A 19,438-nucleotide genomic window follows, 5' to 3' on the forward strand; every position below is an offset into this window, starting at 1 on the left:
GTGAGGCGGGAGGGCCCACAGGCTGGCCGCTGCGGGGCGGGAACCCGACGGAGAAAGGGAGCGGGGGGATGGGGTCATCCCCGGGGAAGGGTCCGAATCGAGAGCCTGCGGCCGCAGTGGCAGTTTGCGGGGCGGCAGCGGCAGCGAGAGCGGGGCCGGGGCCGAGAGGGAGCTGCTGGTGTTTGGGGAGCGTGTGCCGCTGGCCAGCTTGGCGGCGAGTGCTCGGCCATGTGGGGAGAGGCACCTTCCGCCCACTGACTGCCCTCTCCCAGTGCCTTCGCGCCATCTCTCGTGCCAGCCCAGCCCTCCAGGCTCTAAACGGTTTAGTGTGGGAGTAAAGATGAAAAGAGGGACTATTCCTTTAGTTTTGCGAGGAAGAAGCGAATGGATGTGAATGACTACTTTTAAAAAAATATGTGATCTGAGAGGCCTCTTTGGGCGAGGAGTTTGACAGCGAAAGGAAGCCCGGGCAAATAGTCTGTTTCAAATTCTCGACACCTGGTTGCCTGGCACTGGACACCAAGTGTCAATTTCAGAGGTGTGACCTGACCTCCAAGAATTGTCACTCGTTTTTATTCTCTTCAGAACCTTTTATGGCCTTTAGAAAACTTGAGTTGTGTCAATCACTGTAATTTCTTTTTTATTATGCTTGATGTTTTTTTCCTCACTCGAGATTTCTCTAAAACGTCTGCGGTAATTGTCATTTGCCTGTGCTCGTTGTAGTTTATAGTTTCCTTGATTTTCAATCATCTCATCAATTTTGTTTTGTCTAACCTACAGAGAGCTGATTTTTCTTTTCCAGAAAATTTCGCTCTGGATAAAAGAGAAAAATGGAAAAATTCTGGATAAAGAGGAGTGGTATTGGGCAAAATGGATGTGAAACTACAAAAAAGAACAGGGAAAACTATGGTAGGAAGGAAAGGGAGACAGATTTGTATAAGAGGTGTCTTTGTGAAGAGTGTTGTGAGATATAGGCAGAGGGGCCAGGAAAATGCTCTAATTATATCTGGGATTGAGGGTTTACCTGCTTAGTAGGTGGGCTTCAGGTAACAGCCAAATACCGACTCCCTTGGGAATTTCTTCAAATCCCTCACTCCTCCCTGTGGTTAGCTCTGGAATGACAGTATAAACTTAAATGGTTTGTTCTCAGACTCAGCTTTTATACTCACAGCAGACTTTAAACAATTCTATCATTAGGTATACAATTTCAAGAATGGAGGGGATCCTATAATTCGTCTCATCTAGTTTGGCTCCCACATTTTACAGCTTGGAAATTGAGGCCCAGAAAGGTTAAGACACTTGTGGAAAGAATCTCCTGGATGAAATTGTTCAAGACACTTGCTAGACACTTATCATCTGTATCAACCTGAAGTATTGCATTCATATTTCACTGTGGTGCACAGTATTGAGCTTACTGGGTGCTTGGTAAATGTAGTCGTCTGACTGATAGAAATATCTGGATATAGCTTCACGAGGAAAGCCTTAATGTAAGGCTGGGGTTTGGGTTAATTGGTAGTTTGGAGTTTCCATTTCTATGGCATTTTCTGTTAATATTGTAAGATTCAAGGTGACCGTTTGCTCTCACAGTAAGGCTTTCCCTTCAGGTTTCTCATTCCATATTTTCTACTTTCCTCTCCACTGTGGTTTTTCCGTTCTTTGGTACTCTTTCTAGTTTTCTTTGTGATTGAGTTGCTTCGATATTCAGTTTTCCGAGTTGTTTCCCAGTAATTTTGTGCTGTTTTCTTCTTCTCTACAGGGCATTTCCTTTTATTTTTAGTTTCTCCTCTGGTAATTAGAAAATGACTTTTTTCATTGGGGGTTGTTTGGTTTGTAGAGATCTTGCTAGACTATTCCTTACATCCTAATCTACCTCCTGAGGGGTAGTGATTTAGGATTGTAAAATCTGCCTGTTATGCTGTTTCTGAGTTTACTTTGTTTGAATAGATGTACCTAATCGAATCCTCTTGAAGTCCTGTGTGGGATCCTGTTCTGCAGCATTGATACTTTTCCTTCTGGCTTTGTTTCCTTTCTTCCCAAAGTATTACATAATTTCTTTGCTATGGCAAGAAAATAACTATGACTTCTAGCCTCTTGAGGGAATCTTATCTTTTCAGAAAGTCTAAGCCTGTTTCTCTTAACTTTTAAGGCTTAATTCTACCATTTTATTGTCTGTTGACGTTATTTGCTTGGTGCTAATGATTCAGTTGAGGTAAGTTTGTCATGCCAATACACATTACAAAGGTTGCTAAAATCCTGACTGATGCATAGATTTGGCCTTAGGGAGTACTGTTTTATTACTTCTCTTGAGGCAAGGATGGCAGCTGACATAGCTGGCATTTTCTACTTTCTGCTCCTCTCCAGCCCCTCTTGCTGTGGAACCAGGGTGTTTTGAGGAGGGGTAATCAGAATACTACAGTTGATATTCCCTTCCCTTCTTCCTTCTCCATGGTTTGGAGGGACCCTCAAGCTGGTTGAGGTATGTATTTTGGAGGTTAACATGTAGGTTGTGGAAGGGTGCCTGAGAAATGTGTGTGGAAAGGCTCTGAGTTTTTGGTGCCTAATGAGAAGTCCAATCTAAAACAGTTTTAGTTGATGTAGTCTTAAAGAGACAAGGGTACTTTTAGTTTTTGTTGTGAGTTTCTCTGGAAGCGACTGAATTGCTTTCTGTGGGGAGTTAGGATTTTTTAAAAATTCTATAAATCATATTTGCCCTTTTTTAAAGTATCAATACCTAGAGTATAATTTTGAGAAAGCTAGCTGCCATATCTGGGTTATTAATGGTCATAGGGGGTCATCTAGAATTGAATATAGATAATGTTGAGCTGAAAATTCTTAAGATACCTGCATGACAGTTTCAATCATTATGTTAATGGGGGAAAATATAAAATGAGATACCACAACCATGCTGTAGGGTTCCACTTGAGCGAGAGCATCTGAAGCTGAAGAGCATTTATTGTTTGATCCTCAGATTGGTGTCTCATCTCTGTAGCTTAAAGCATTTTTTACTTACTGAACCAGATCAGAATTCTTTTGTCTAGGATGCAGTTAAGCACCTTTTAGAAAAGGGCATTCTTTTCATTTGATTAGCATGCAGTACCAATACTTCACAATTCAAAGATAGTATGAAATGATATCAGATGTATGCCCTTGAATATGGAGAAATTATTTTCTACTATACTGTCCCTTTATAAGTTCTCAAGCAACTGGAAGTTAAATCAGAACTTATTCCTCAAATTTCAAGAATATTTCACATAAATTATTTCTATTGCCCAATCCCCTGGCAGATGATACTACTGCTTCTCCATCCCTGACCCTCTGTTGGGTTATCATCTTGGAATTGTACAATCTTGGAATTGAATTTGAGTGTAGAAATTTAACAGATCTGGGAGGCCGGCCCCGTGGCCCAGTGGTTAAGTTCGCGAGCTCTGCTTCAGCGGCCCAGTTGGGATCCTGGGCGAGGATATGACACTGCTCATCGAACCATGTTGAGGCGGCATCCCACATGCCACAGCTAGAAGGACCCCCAACTAAAAATACACAACTATGTACCTGGGGGCTTTGGGAAGAAAAAGGAAAAATAAAATATTAAAAAAAAAAAAAAGAAATTTAACAGATCTGATCAGTAGTCCTTGCCATTGTAAGCTGCTATTAAAAATTATGCTGTCTGGAAGCACAAATCTTTAGAACTGAACTTAAAGCATCACTGATATTTAATCACATGCTATATCCTGAGTAGTGATTCCAGGGGAGTTGTTTTCTGTTTCCCTCTAGATCTAGTTCAAAGATGGAGTATATCAACTTTTAATCATAGATAGTACTTGAAAATGCGTATACAGGACCCTTTTTAAACAATTTTATTGAGGTATAATTTACATGCCATATTCATTTAAAGTGTACATTTCAGTGGTTAATATATTCACAGAGTTGTACAGGCATCACCCCTTAATTTTAGAACATTTTCATCACCCCAAAAAGAAACCTGATAACCATTGCCAGTCACTCCCTATCCCCCCTCCTCTAACCCCTGACAACTGCTAATTTACGTTATGTCTCTATGGGTTTGCCTATTCTGAACATTTCATATAAATGAAATCATGAATATGTCACCTTTTATGTCTGGTTTCTTTTACTAAACATAATTTTTTTTTTAAGATTTTTTTATTTTTCCTATTTCTCCCCAAAGCCCCCCGGTACATAGTAGTGTATTTTTAGTTGTGGGTCCTTCTGGTTGTGGCATGTGGGACGCTGCCTCAGCATGGCTCGATGAGCAGTGCCGTGTCCAGGCCCAGGATTTGAACTAGCGAAACCCTGGGCTGCCAAAGCACAGTGTGCGAACTTAACCACTCAGCCATGGCGCTGGCCCAAAACATAATATTTTTAAGGGTCATCCATGTTGAATCATGAATCAGTCAGTACTTCATTCCTTTTTATGGCTGAATACTATTCCATTTTATGGACATTTTGTTTATCCACTCCTCAGTTGATGGGATGTTTGGATTTCCACGTTTTGGCTATTATGAATAATGATGCTATGAACATTCATGTACAACTTTTTGTGTGGAAATGAGTTTTTATTTCTTTTGAGTGTATACCTAGGAGTGGAATTGCTGGGTTGTATAGTAACTCCATATTTAACATTTTGAGGAACTGCCTAACTCTCTTCCAAAGTGGTTGCACCATTTTACATTCCTGCCAGCAATATATGAGGGTGTCAGTTTCTCTGTGTCCTCCCTATACTTGTTATCACCTGTCTTTTTTATTATAGCTGTTCTAGTGGGTGTGAAATGGTATCTCATTGTGGTTTTTTATTATATTTCCCTGATGGCTAATGATGTTTGAGCATCTTTTATTGTGCTAATTGGCCATTTATACCTTTGGAGAAATTTCTGTTCAGATCCTTTGTCCAGTTTTAGTTGAGTTGTCTTTGTTGTCTTTTTATTGAGATATAAGAGTTCTTTATGTATTTTGGATACAAGTCCCTTATAAGATATAATTTGCAAATATTTTCTCCCATTCTGTGGGCTTCCTTTTTGCTTTCTTGTTGGTGTCCTTTGAAACACAAAAGTTTTTAATTTTGATGAAGTCCGATTTATTAAGAGTTTTATAGTTTTAGCTCTTACATTTAGGTCTATGATCCATTTGCGTTAGTTTTTTTTTATGGTGTAAGAAAGGTATCCAACTTCGTACTTTTGTGTGTGGATACCTAGTTGTCCAAGCAGCATTTGCTAAAAAGCCTATTCTTTTCCCTCATTGAATTATTTTGACATCATTGTTGAAGATCAATTGACCATAAATATGAGGGTTTATTTCTCTTAATTCCATTTCTTTGATCTATATACTTATTTTTATGCCAGTACCACACTTTCTTGGTTGCTATAGCTTTGTGGTAAGTTTTGAAGTTGGAAAGTTTGAGTCTTCCAACTTAGTTCTTTTTCTTGTTTCTTCTTTTCTGGGTCCCTTGCATTTCTATTTGAACTGTAGGATCATTTCTGTACAAAAGGCACCTGGGATTTTGATAAGGATTGTGCTGAATCTTTGGATCAATTGAGTATTGCTACCTTAGCAATATTAAGTCTGTAGTTTTCTTGTGATGTCTATCTGATTTTGGTATCAGGATAATACTGGCCTCATAGGATGAGTTGGGAAGTGTTGTTGCTTCTATATTTTGGAAGAGTTTGTGAAGAATTGGTAATAATTCTTTAAGTAGTTGGTAGAATTCACCACTGAAGCCCATTGGGACTGAGCTTTTCTTTGTGGGAATTTTTTTAATATTATTTATTTTTAATTGCAGTAAAATACATATAAAATTTACTACTTTAACCATTTTAAAATGTATAGTTCAGTAGTGTTAAATAAATTCACATTGTTGTGCAGCCAATCTCCAGAACTCTTTTCATCTTGCAAAACTGAAACTCTGTACCCATTAAACAATTCCCCATTTTCCTTCCCCTCCAGCCACTGGCAACCACTATTCTACTTTCTGTCTCTATGAATTTGATTACTCTAGGTACCTTATATAAAGACAGATTTGTCTTTTTGTGACTGGCTTATTTCACTTAGCATAATGTCCTCAAGATTCATTCATGTTGTAGCATGTATCAGAATTTCCTTTCTTTTTTTGTGTGTGTGAGGAAGACTGGCCTTGAGCTAACACCTGTTGCCAGTCTTCCTCTTTTTGCTTGAGGAAGATTGTCCCTGAGCTAACATCTGTGCCAACCTTCCTCTATTTTATGTAGGATGCCACCACAGCTTGACTTGATGAGTGGTCTAGGTCCACACCCAGGATCCAAACCCACGAACCTTGGGCTGCCAAAGCAGAGCACACGAACTTAACCACTTTGCCACTGGGCCAGCCCCAGAATTTCCTTCTTTTTTAAGGCTGAATAATATTCTATTGTATGTATATACCACATTTCGTTTATCCTTTTTTTTAAAGTAGCTATTTTTTTTTTCTCCCCAAAGCCCCCCAGTACATAGTTGTATATTCTTCGTTGTGGGTCCTTCTAGTTGTGGCATGTGGGACACCGCCCCAGCATGGCTCGATGAGCAGTGCTATGTCCGTGCCCAGGATTCGAACCAACGAAACACTGGGCCACCTGCAGCGGAGTGCATGAACTTAACCATTCGGCCACGGGGCCAGCCCCGCCAGTCTTCCTCTTTTTGTATATAAGCTGCTGCCTCGGCATGGCCACTGACAGGTGAGTGGTGTACGTCTGTGCACAGGAACTGAATCTGGACTCCTGAAACAGAGCATGCCAAACTTAACCACTAGGTCATCAGGGCTGGCCCTTGTTTATCCTTCCATCTGTTGATGGACACTTGAACTGTTTCTGCCTTTTGGCTTTGTGAATAAAGCTGCTGTGAACATGGGTGTACAGATATCTCTTTGAGATCCTGCTGGGAAGTCCAAGGTCAAGGTATCTGGTGAAGCCCACTTCTTGGTTCATAGATGGCTGTCTTCTAGCTGTGTCCTCACAAGGCAAGGGAGCTCTCTGGGGTCCCTTTTATAAGGGCACTAATCTCATTCATGAGGGCTCCTCTATTATGACCTAATTACCTCCCAAAGCCCCTACCTCCATACACCGTTACATTGGGGATTATGTTTCAACATATGAATTTTAGGGGGACACAAAATATTCAGTCTATAGCACAGTGGTAATACATACATATAACTTTAAAAGTTGGATAGTAATATGTGATTTTGTAAAACCAAAAACTTAGTTCCCTTCCCAAACACCTTCAAATTTTTTATCTTAACTTGTAAAGATTTAGATAAATTTATGTATCATGACTCTAAATGGTTGATCCAGTGATACAGAGAATAGTTGTGGATGTATTTTTAACCTTAGGAGATTGAGATCAGATCAGGAAGGATAACTAAGCCTTTATTAATACAGATCCATTGGTTGTCTAGAAAGTCAGAAGGGTCAGTGTGATAGATGATTTGGTAAGGCAAGGCCCAAGATCCGTGACTCAGGTGAATTCTATTCTGAGTCATCTCCTCCACATCATCTCAATGGTGGTTATGTTATGATATGTTTCCAGGTTTAGGGTAGGAAATGAAGGAGGAATTACCCTTAAGGTGTTTGTCCTGAGGCAGCTGGGAACTCACCAGCATAAGCAAACATGGAGGTCCTGCTATGTTGCAGAACATAGTGTTAGACGCCAGAGCTCTAAAGAAATTTAGACAGTCTTTGCTCACATGCTGCTTTGCAATCTAATTTTGGACCTAGGATTCCCTTTTTCTCCATGGAATGTTGGATAACAATACAAATAACCTATGCTGAGTGTCAAATTATTGGTAGAGACAATATATATTAAAAGAGTTCGGGGGCCAGCCCTGTGGCCAAGTGGTTAAGTTCATGTGCTCTGCTTTGGCGGCCTAGGGTTTCACCGGTTTGGATCCTGGGCACCGACATGGCACTACTCATCAGGCCATGCTGAGGCAGCATCCCACATAGCACACCCAGAGGCACTCACAACTAGAATATACAACTATTTACTGGGGGGCTTTGGGGAGAAAAAACGAAAAAAAAAAAGAAAGAAAGAAGATTGGCAACAGTTGTTAGCTCAGGTGCCAGTCTTTAAAAAAAAAAAGAGTTCAGAGCGGGGAATGATCATAGAGTATTGGTATGATTGAGAAAGATCTCTTGGAGGTGGTGAGATTAACTGGACCTTAAGGAAAGAGTATAAATGGGGAAAAATATGGGGAGGAAAGTGGGAGAAGAAAAAAGTATTAGAAGGAGGGATAGGAGGAAAGAGTCTGAGGCAGGCATGCTTATTACTTTGCTGGGGTAGGGTGGTCAGTGTCAAGAATGGAGTAGTTTCTGGGGCCCGCCTGGTGGCCAAATGGTTAAGTTCCTGTGCTCCGCTTCAGCAGCCTGTGGTTCAACGATTTGGATCCTGGGCACAGACCTACGCACTGCTCATCAAGCTATGCTGAGGCGGCATCCCACATAGAGGAACTAGAATGACCTACAACTAGGATATACAGCTATGTACTGGGGCTTTGAGGAGGAAAAAAAATAAATAAATAAAAGTAAGATTGGCAACAGATGTCAGCTCAGGGCCAATCTCCTCACCAAAAAAAAGAGTGGAGTAGTTTCTTTTGAGGAATGGTATGAGAATTAAGAAATTAGGTTATGGAGATTGGTAAGAATGATGACTGAGTGCCTTAAATTGCCAGTTAAGTTGTATGGAATTAATCTTACATGCAGTAGAATCCATTGAAGATTCTAGCAATAAAATGTTATATTAGGAAGATTAATCTGGCAGCTGAAAATGTGTAGGCTAGCTTACAGGGGATATAGAATAGAGACAGGAGAGGAGTTAAAATACTATTAAAAGTAAAGTAATCCAGGAACAAAGTTATGAAGGAAAACTCCTCAGGACTTGGTGATGGATAATGGAAGACAGCCAGGAAGTCAAGGAGGACTAGTGTTAAGTGTTGCCTGGAAGAGTTAAGATTCCATCGACAGAAATAAGACCGGTAGAGGAAGCTCTGACTTTTTGGAGACTACTGAGTTCCTGTTTACATATGTTAAGTTTGAGGTGGAGAAGGGACACCCTATAGAAACAGTCAGTTTGGAGGTACAGAACTGTAATTCTTCACAGAACCCAAGAGAACTTTTCAAGAAAGCTGACATGGTTTGTACTGTTTAATTATATACAATAGTTGGGGAGAATTGAAGCCTGCAAACTGACTATTTGGATTGCTGTTATGGTCTTTGCCTGCTCTGTGAAGTAAGATCTTGAAGAAGGGTTTGAGATTAGGAGTTTAAGCGGAAATGTTAATCTAGAAAGAGGGGAGAAATAACTGTATTTGAGGCAGAAGTGAAGGAGAGGTTAGATGAAGCTATGGAGAAATTTTGTGGTAGAATAGGGAAGATGAAGTAGTTCTTGAAGTATGACCTTGATCTACGTGAAGAAGTTAGCTCATCTGCTAAGAGTGAAAGGAGAATAGCTTCGAGACCTTGAATAGTGTGGGAAAGGTTTGTGACTGGCTGTGGTTAATAAATTTAAGAGTCAGTGCAGAGTAGAGAAAAAAAAATGTTGAATGGAAGTAGTGATCATAATCAACATGATTTTATGACATTTTATGACTAGCAATACTTAGTGGCCCTGATTCAGAGGTAAAGAAAGCAGTTAGTCAGGTTAAACAAGGTTGGATTAGTTTTTCTCAATTGTCAGGAGACAGCGTTGAAATACTTGGCTCTGGCTCAGAAAGGGACAGAGAGAAAGAAAGGCAAGGGTAAAGGTAGGGAGGCTGTGATCGAAGATGTGAAGGGGGAAATTGAAGTGCTTAGAGAAGATACAACAGTTCCAAGTGACAATATAGATCCAAAGCCTCACTGACAAGTGGAGGAGAAGGTAACGTGGAGTAGTTCTAGAACAGACCTCAAGGCATAAGATGAATCTTTATGGTGGGCAATTCCTCTTTGAGAGTAAGGACAGAGAAGAAAAATGTGAGCCAGGTGCCGAATTTCAGAGCAGAATATATGTATTTGTATGTTGGATTCCAGTTTACAGAGGACTTTTACGTGTATTGCATCATCCTCACAATAGTCCTGTGATGATATGAGTAAGGTAGATATTCCACATTATAGAGGATAAAATTGAGGCACACCAAGCGATAGCTGGCCAAAGATCACGCAGTATATGGTAGCATGGCAACTGAAGCCAGGGCACAGATTTGTTTTGTCGTTATTCAAAATGGAACAATTATTGTACAAAAATTAAAAATTTAGAAAAGTAGAAAATAGTTATTATCCAAATCCCAGTCTTCACCAAGTTTAATATGTGATCTTCCAGACTTCTAGCGTATACATACAGGTACTTTTTTTTTCCTGCTTTTTATCACAATATGTTGTGAACTTATTTCCAAATTAACACATATTCATCATTTCTGACAGCCGCATATATTCCATTGGAGGGATGTACCATTTGTAATCTAATCTCTTCATGGAAATTTAGATGGTTATAATTGTATTTTATTATAAACAATGCTGTAATAAACATTTTTATACATATCTTCATTTTTATACATATCTTCATATCCTCGTCTTATTCTATAAAATAAACTTTTACAAGTGGAATTGCTAGATTAAAGGGCGTGCACATTTGAAATTTTGGTACATGTTACCAAATTGCCCTGCAGGAAAGCTGTACTAATTTGTGTTCCTGTTGATCAAGATATGAGAATGTGTTTTTACCTTGCTCTTATCATCACTGGATATTGTTAATCTTTTTCATCATCCTAATTTGCACAAAAGGACATTTCCCTGTTTTTAATGTTCATTTCTTTGATTGCTATTGAGGTTAAGTGTTTTTTCGTATGCTCGGTGAGGATGGATCTTCTGCTTCAAGATCACATGCTCTTGTGAGGAACAGATGGGGGAATCAAAATGATGCTTTGAGTAGAGTTGTGGGTTCAAAAGAGATGGTCGAGCTGTGATCTAGAGTAGCGTTGCAGGACAGAGAAAGACCAGTTGATTCTCCTGTTCCACTGGGAAGGAGTGGACGTGAAGACTGCTCCTCCCTACTCTACCAAAAAAGTGGAAATAGTTGGACCAGTTTCTCAAATTTTACTAATAAACATTGAGTCTTTAAAATACGAGTTTACTTTTGAAAAAGCTAAACATTCTCATGGTTCAGTCTCACTCCCATCCCTCTGTACCTTCATTTCCTCCCACTTAACCACTTTTATTAGTTTTCTGTGTATCTTTGTAGTATTACAGTATGAAAAGATAGATATCTATTCCTATGTTCCCTCCTCTTATACAAAAAGCAACTTACTAAATATATCCGTCTGCACTTTGCTTTATTTAGCAAAATGTCTTGGAGATCTTCCATGGATTTTTTTCTTAAAGGAAAGCAATACTTGTGGAACTCCAGTATTCAGTAAAATGATTTTAATTTTGTGTTACTTAAATGTGTACAAATGTAGAACTGGACATAAATTCCATTCTGTCAAACCACACTACAAAGGCAACAGAATTAAAATTGACATTAATATGACACAACTGTTTTGCTGAAACTAATTAGACACACAGCATGACTTAGGTAGTGACAGCTGAGGTACAGTTTCTTATGGGTTTAGCATGCCTGTACTACACTGTGTCCCATGCCAATTTAATTCTCCCACTGCTTTTCTGTAATCCAACCCAGTCCTCCTTACTTTGTTCTACTTTTTCTTTATTCCGTAGCACTACCATCTTTCCATATGAATTATACCATCATTCTATATGATCTACCTATTTATTGTTTTTATTCCGTATATCCCCCATTAGAATGTGAGTTTTTTAATGAAGTATGGGTCTTCATTTTATTCACTGATATATCGCAAGAACCCAGAACTCATCCTGGCACATAATGGATACTCAGATATTTGATGAATGAATGAATGAGTGAACAAAAGAACTCGTAGGCACATTAAAGTCTGAGAGTAACTGGTAGAGGATGCTGGGGCAATAGACAATCATAAAGGCAGGCAAGAAGGTGCTGAGATGGTGGTGAGAGGAGAGGAAGGCCCAGTAAGATAAACCCTGACTTAGAGGGAAGAGAGGCCAGCATGGCTGGTGGTGGAGTGATTGAAAGAGGGAGAAGATGGCATTTGGTCTCTGCTGCTCTCCAGATACTTAGGATGAGGCTAAGAGGCAGTTGGTGATGACTTTAAACAGGCCATCAAGAGCCATCCATGGCAGCCCATTAGCTTCTGGGGCATTTTCTTCTGGAGACGATCAGAGGGAAATACAAAACTAGCTATTTTTCAATGCTCTGCTTCCCTACCTTAAAATAAGTATTCTAGGGGCGGGCCTGGTGGCACAGCAGTTAAGGGAGTACATTCCGCTTCGGCGGCCAGGGTTCGCCGGTTCGGATCCTGGTGCGGACATGGCACCATGTGGCAGGCCATGCTGTGGCAGGTATCCCACATATAAAAAGTAGAGGAAGGGGCCGGCCTGATGGCGCAGCGGTTAAGTGCGCACGTTCCGCTTTGGCAGCCCCGGGGTTCACTGGTTCGGATGCTGGGTGCAGACATGGCACCGCTTGGCAAGCCATGCTGTGGTGGGCATCCCACATATAAAGTCGAGGAAGATGGGCACAGATGTTAGCTCAGGGCCAGTCTTCCTCAGCAAAAACAGGAGGATTGGCAGCAGATGTTAGCTGAGGGCTAATCTTCCTCAAATAAATAAATTTTCTAGACTTGTGTAATGAAAGCATAGTCTTATTTCAGGGACAACAGAAAAACCACTGAACTCAGATTTCCTATTAACACAGTGAGAAATTTTGAAATGCTAATGCCTGAAAGAGAAAGGAGAACTGTTAACTTACATAAGGCTAATCAATTAAACTAAATAGTTGATTATATTCTTTCTGTTTGTAGAAAGTATCTGAAAGAAAGGTTGGGTTGTTTTCCAAGATGGGGCAGTGTCAGCTGAGGCACACTTTTACCAAGATCTGACAGTCTTGGTTGAACTGTGGCTTAGCCTGGAATATTAGTTTGGGGTGGCAGAGTTTTATTATTAGAAGTATTTGATCAAGCCCAGCCTTCCAGCCAAAATTGTTGGTATGGCAGAACCATTGCAAACTTATGATACGTTATGCCATGAGAGTCTAATGATATCTCAGTTCCGGCTGGGGGTAGGAGTTAAGAATTAAGAAGACTGATTATATGGGGCATTGTAAATTCCAGTTGACAAGTACTAAACACAGTGTAGTTTAATAACGTTATTTGTTGGGAAGATATCTTTTGTAAGTATATCCTCTGCCTAGCCTGAGGGTAACTTCTTGAGTGGGTTAAACTTTGAGACAGAGGGGAATAATTTGTTTAGATGGTGCTTTTTTGGGATACAGTTTTACAAAGTTCTAATGCTTTCACTTAGTCTGTCTTAGGACTCTCCTAGAAACTTTTCAGGTTGGTAATGCCCTTGGGTCTCTTTTTGCTATTTTCCCTAACATTTTCTTTGAAGTTCACTGGTTCATAGAATTGGTTTGGAAGTGACTTTAAAGATCCTTTATTCTGGTTCTTCCCATAGTTGCCACAAATCCAAAAGGGTCAGGTCTAGAGTTCCAACAGCCAAACATTCTGCCATCTGGACTGAGATCTCCTAGGCTGAGGCTGCTAGACTGCAGAGGTAGTGACCTGATTCATTTCTCTCCCTTCTTCTCTCTCTCCTTCTTTACCTTTTCCCCCCTCCGTTCTCTCCCTTGCTTTCCTTCCTTTCTTCTACCCTGTACTTCTTTTCTTATTTTATCATCCCATCTTCCTTTCTTATTTCTAGGCCATGTAGGTCAGCCAGGGAAGGGTTAGTGAGATTATGGTGTGAAGGCAATCGTCATGACCTGAGGTGCACAAGGAAGAATATCCTTTGACCTTGAGAAATACTAATTATGCTGTTCTTTTTTCTAGGATGCTCACAACTGTATTCCTGAGCTGGACAGTGAGACAGCCATGTTTTCCGTCTACGATGGACATGGAGGTAGGAAACTTTAGCAAATCATATTGGTAACATTCTAGGACCCCAATTCCAGACTTTCTGGGGCAAGAAGAGGTCCTTTGTTCTTATAATTTCCAAAGTTCTGGTCCTCAGATATCGTTTCCTGCCTGGTGCTGTTTTTCTCTACTCTGCCCTTCTTCCTTCCCTATAGGATATTGTATTGGTTCATATTCTCACCAGGCCTTGTTTTAATCCAAGAAGCCTCTTCCTACATTAGCATTTATCTTTTTTTCACTGAGAACTAAGTATACAGGTGAGAAAAGACAAGAAATATATTAATATAGCCCTGAGAGAGGTGATGGTAAAATCTATTTTTTGGGTCAGAACTTCCTAAACATTGTCTTTCAAGTAGATTTGAGTTGTCTGAAGATGCTCATCTCCTCAATCCTTGAGATTTACTCCAGTATGGCATATAGATATTATGTTACTTTCTCTGTGTGGGAAGCAGTGCGCTGGGTGACCTGACCTTTCTTCTAGGGGAAGAAGTTGCCTTGTACTGTGCCAAATATCTTCCCGATATCATCAAAGATCAGAAGGCCTACAAAGAAGGCAAGCTACAGAAGGTCTGTCTCCCTACAGTGTTCATTCTTCACTTCTATAGGTTTTCCCTTGTTTTTCACTTCTTAGCTTTTCCTTTCTCACTGCCACCTGGCTTCTTAATACATTTCTTATTAAATAATTCTGTGCTTAAAATGAGCTTATGCCCACTTGGGCCTTTTTAGAGCTGCCTAGTTAATGCCCAGACCTATGAACTGTTTTTTATTTATATAAGAGTGTCTCCTAGTGTGGTGGGCCACATTCTACTTTGCATTCCATCCTTGTGCCCAGGATTATATATAGGCAATTCATTTTGTGCCTGCTGTACTTTTTCCTGCACTTGCTTCATACTATTTTGCTTATATTCAGGCTTTGGAAGATGCCTTCTTGGCTATTGATGCCAAACTGACCACTGAGGAAGTCATTAAGGAGCTGGCACAGATTGCAGGGCGACCCACTGAGGATGAGGATGAAAAAGAAAAAGTAGCTGATGAAGATGATGGTGAGTGTGGCATCCCTTGTTTGAGAGGAAATCAGCATTTTAAAGAACTATTCTTTATATTATTTATGTATCAATTCTAAGGGAAGATGACTTCATAGGGACCTGGGGGGTCCTTACATTAAAGAAGCCTATGTTCTCCTGTACTACATGTGGTTATGAAAAGAAGAAAGAGAATTAACTTTTGTTGAGTGCCTACTGTTGTAGTTGTAAACATTTTTATATACATTACCTTTGTTACTGTGATGGAGTCTTTCTGGTTCCTATTAATGTTTAAATGACCTTTTTTCAAGACTGGAGCTGCCATTCACCCTAGCAGCCAGTCATTAAGCCTGGGCCGTAGGCCTAGACTAGCACTGTGGGCTTCTTGGGTCCTCAGCCAAAATAGGGTTTCCAACTTACCAATAAAAAATGAGAAGTGATAGAGGAAATATAGTAACTAGTGTTCCTTTGACTAAGAAGGGGGTGAAAGACAAAGACCAAAGGAAGTCTATGGAGGCAGATGGTACTTGAGGAGAAGGAAGCAAAGGAGTGTTGTTCTGAGACTTGATAAGTGAGAGGAGCCTTAGGAGTAGGAGGTGGTGGGGAAGTGGAACTAAGACTGCAGGGCTGTGGAGGTAGTGAGAGGGACTGATCCCATGAGGAGTCTGGCATGGGGGCGCTGATTTAGCCTCTTCCCTGCAGTGGACAATGAGGAGGCTGCACTGCTGCATGAAGAGGCTACCATGACTATTGAAGAGCTGCTGACACGCTATGGGCAGAACTGTCACAAGGGTGCTCCCCACAGCAAATCTGGAGCTGGGACAGGCGAGGAACCAGGGTCCCAGGGCCTCAATGGGGAGGCAGGACCTGAGGACCCATCTAGGGAAACTTCTTCAGAGGAAAATGGCCCCACAGCTAAGACCCACACAGGCCTTTCCTCCAACTCGGAACGTGGGACTGAGGCAGGCCAAGGTGGTGAGCCTGGCACTCCCACTGGTGAGGCTGGGCCTTCCTGCTCTTCAGCCTCCGAGAAACTGCCTCGAGTTGCTAAGTCCAAGTTCTTTGAGGACAGTGAGGATGAGTCAGATGAGGCGGAGGAGGAAGAGGAAGACAGCGAGGTAAGGGCCTGTGGGAGCAGACAGATGCTGAATTTTCAGATAGGGCCTGTTTTGTTGCCATGGATAGCTTTCGACTCTTTTCCTTCTCCTATTTTGACACCATCCCCAAAGACCCACTATATTCCAAGCTTTTCTTGAATTCATTCTCTCTCCACCAACAAGGTGCCATTAGCCTTCTTATCTCTTCCTTTATTGATACTATAACAAATAGATTTAGTTCTGGCCTTTCAGAATCTGTCTCCTAGAGAGGGAACAGGAAGTTGGTTGTTGTTTTTTTGGATATTTGGGTGTTTCTCTGGGCAACTTATTTTCTGGCCATGTTGCCTGGAGGGTGGTTTTGGCTGACAGCCCTGACCTTCCCCAGGGCTTCCTGCTAGTGACTGCTGAGTCCAGTTCAGGATATCAGTTATGCCCATCCTAGCTCACTCCCTTCTCCCAGATTTTCGCATGATGATCATATAGTTGTATCTTTCAGTGTTTTGAGGACCTGTGCTCAGCTAGGGCCTCTTGGTTCTGAGTATGAGTTGGGGGGAGGGGAGCAGAGGGTCATCCCCGTCTCAGCAGCCTGGGGTCATCCCTCTGGCAGGAATGCAGTGAGGAAGAGGATGGCTACAGCAGTGAAGAGGCAGAGAATGAGGAAGATGAGGATGACACTGAGGAGGCTGAAGAGGACGAAGAAGAAGAAGAGGAGATGATGGTGCCTGGGATGGAAGGCAAAGAGGAGGTGTGTGGGGAAGGGGGGCGGTGAGTCTGGAAAAGCCAAGAGGCAGATGTGAATCCCCTGATTTTGATTTTGGGACAGGGGATCTCCTTTCTATCTTGGTACTGAAGTCATGTCATGGGGGGGATATTCTGCAAGGGGAATGAGGTCTTTTGGGTACAATTATCTCAGAAAAGGGAGGGAGCATGCTGTAGTCTCGGGAAAGATTCAATTTGTGCTCCTCCTGTTTGTTAAAGCTCTCTTGGTGGTCCTAGTGAGAGGAGAAGGCATAGGAAAATGGTCAGGGGAGCACTGCTGAGGAGCTCATGTCCAGAAGCTCCTTTGATGCTCCCTTTCTTCCTCTTAAGCCTGGCTCTGACAGTGGTACAACAGCAGTGGTGGCTCTGATACGAGGGAAGCAGTTGATTGTAGCCAATGCAGGAGACTCTCGCTGTGTGGTGTCTGAGGCTGGCAAAGCTTTAGACATGTCCTATGACCACAAACCAGAGGATGAAGTGGAGCTAGCACGCATCAAGAATGCTGGTGGCAAGGTCACCATGGATGGGCGAGTCAACGGGGGCCTCAACCTCTCCAGAGCCATTGGTAAGGGCTAGGAAACTGTGGGAAAGATTTCTGGGGTCTTGTTCTTTGTTCAGACTGCCTACTAGCAAATTTTAATCTTCATAGTCCTTGTACCTTTCCAAGTACTTTTGTATCTACGACCTCTGTTCTTAAATGTCTCTGTGAGATAGGTAAGATACGTATCATTTTGGATAATGAAAAAGATAGGTGAGCGACTTCCTTAAGGCTCAGCAACCTGAAGACGGGGCTAAAATTAGAAAAACTAGAACGCAGTTCTCTGTTCCGCTAGATTATGGAACTTTGTAAAGAAGGGAAATGAATGGCAAGGCTTGACTGGCCTCAAACACAAGTCTGTGGGAAGTGCCCAAACTACTCATCAACCAACCATTCCTTTACTTCAGGAGACCACTTCTACAAGAGAAACAAGAACTTGCCACCTGAGGAACAGATGATTTCAGCCCTTCCTGACATTAAGGTGCTGACTCTCACTGACGACCACGAATTCATGGTCATTGCCTGTGATGGCATCTGGTGAGCACCAGTGGAATGCCCTAAAATTCCCTTTTTTCTGCAGCATACTTCTCTTATGGGGCTTTGAGCCAGCTTTATCATCCCTTTAATGGCTGCATTCAGCACCTTTTCTTTAGTGCCTGGGCAGACCTCTTGTTATAGAGACACCCAAGCCTAAGGCAGAACTGAGGATAGTCTCTGTAGGTGTTTACATTGGCCTAGGCTGTCACCTCTACCTATACTCCTTTACTCTGCCTTGGTGGGACTAAAGAAGATTCTATTGTTTTTGACCCCAGGAATGTGATGAGCAGCCAGGAAGTTATAGACTTTATTCAATCAAAGATCAGCCAGCGTGATGAAAATGGGGAGCTTCGGTTATTGTCATCTATCGTAGAAGAGGTGAGTCCCAGGATGGAGGAGAGGTGTCTGGTCTACTCAGCCAAGGTTTTCTCTTTTGACTTGAGCTAAAACCAGAGCCTGGGAATAGCATTAATTACTGACAGATGCCAAATCCCAACTAGAAAGTTCCACCTTGCCTCATTTCCCTGACTTATCCTTATGCCTCATAGACTAGCAAGTGGTGTTTTGTGATACCTGTTGCCTATTCCCCTCCTTCCTCTACCCTGTCTCAGCAGGGCCAGCCCTCTTGTGGCACTTTAGGTTCTCAGAAAGGTGTTCAAACCCTGAAGCTGAGCTACCCTGTCCCTTTTGTAGCTGCTGGATCAGTGCCTGGCACCTGACACTTCTGGGGACGGTACAGGGTGTGACAACATGACCTGCATCATCATTTGCTTCAAGCCCCGAAATACAGCAGAGCTTCAGCCAGAGAGTGGCAAAAGGAAACTGGAGGGGGTGCTTTCTACTGAGGAGGCTGAAGAAAATGGCAACAGTGACAAGAAGAAGAAGGCCAAGCGGGACTAGCGGTTGCCCAGACCCCTGCCCACCTAGACTGTTTTCTGAGCCCCTCCGGACCTGAGACTGAGTTTTGTCTTTTTCCTTTAGCCTTAGCAGTGGTTATAAGGTGTGCAGGGGGAGCTGGGTGGCTTTACTCAGCCCATTCCAAAGAGGGCTCTCCTTCCACCCAGCAGCCTGGGAGCCTCTGCTGTCCTCCCCAGCCTCCTCCTTGCTCCTTGGGGCTCATCACCGGTTCTGTGCCTGTGCTCTGTTGTGTTGCAGGGAAGGACTGGCGGTTCTGGTTTTTACTCTGTGAACTTTATTTAAAGACATTCTTTTTTATTAGCGGCTCCATGGCCCCCAGCCGCTTGCACCCGCTCTCTGTTGTACACTTTGAATCAACACTTTTTCAGACTAAAGGCCAAAACCTAATTGTGCCCATGGTGTCCTTTTTTCTCTGCTGCCGTCCTGTCTGGGCCACCCAGGTTGCCCTGGCCTCACACTTGAGCCCCATCGGTAGCATCTTCCGAGCTCCTCTGCGCATGTGTGTGTGTGTGCCTATGTGTGTGTATGTGTCAGGGAGATGGGGCCCGGGTATTGTAACTCTCCCAGCTGCTGG

General features: G+C 42.2%; 1 protein-coding gene across 5 annotated transcripts in view; it reads left to right on the plus strand.

The window, feature by feature from the left end:
• PPM1G (protein phosphatase, Mg2+/Mn2+ dependent 1G) overlaps positions 1-19,251 on the plus strand; it is a 19,729-nt gene extending 478 nt beyond the window's left edge. The window contains exons 1-11 of one of the 5 annotated variants that reach the window (XM_070235671.1): positions 88-321; positions 13,536-13,634; positions 13,910-13,979; positions 14,475-14,560; positions 14,904-15,036; positions 15,718-16,133; positions 16,720-16,857; positions 17,202-17,436; positions 17,817-17,946; positions 18,222-18,324; positions 18,640-19,251. In XM_070235671.1, coding sequence (XP_070091772.1) covers positions 13,952-13,979; positions 14,475-14,560; positions 14,904-15,036; positions 15,718-16,133; positions 16,720-16,857; positions 17,202-17,436; positions 17,817-17,946; positions 18,222-18,324; positions 18,640-18,846 — 1,476 coding nt within the window. In that variant the 5' untranslated portion in view covers positions 88-321; positions 13,536-13,634; positions 13,910-13,951 and the 3' untranslated portion in view covers positions 18,847-19,251. Of the gene's footprint in view, positions 1-87; positions 694-1,783; positions 2,477-13,535; positions 13,635-13,909; positions 13,980-14,474; positions 14,561-14,903; positions 15,037-15,717; positions 16,134-16,719; positions 16,858-17,201; positions 17,437-17,816; positions 17,947-18,221; positions 18,325-18,639 lie in introns of those variants that run through there. The other 4 variants (XM_070235668.1, XM_070235669.1, XM_070235670.1 and 1 more) reach the window with 4 other exon arrangements.
• Positions 19,252-19,438: the final 187 nt, after the last annotated feature.

This window comes from Equus caballus, chromosome 15 (genome assembly GCF_041296265.1).
Source record: "Equus caballus isolate H_3958 breed thoroughbred chromosome 15, TB-T2T, whole genome shotgun sequence".
NCBI classification, from domain to species: domain Eukaryota; kingdom Metazoa; phylum Chordata; class Mammalia; order Perissodactyla; family Equidae; genus Equus; species Equus caballus.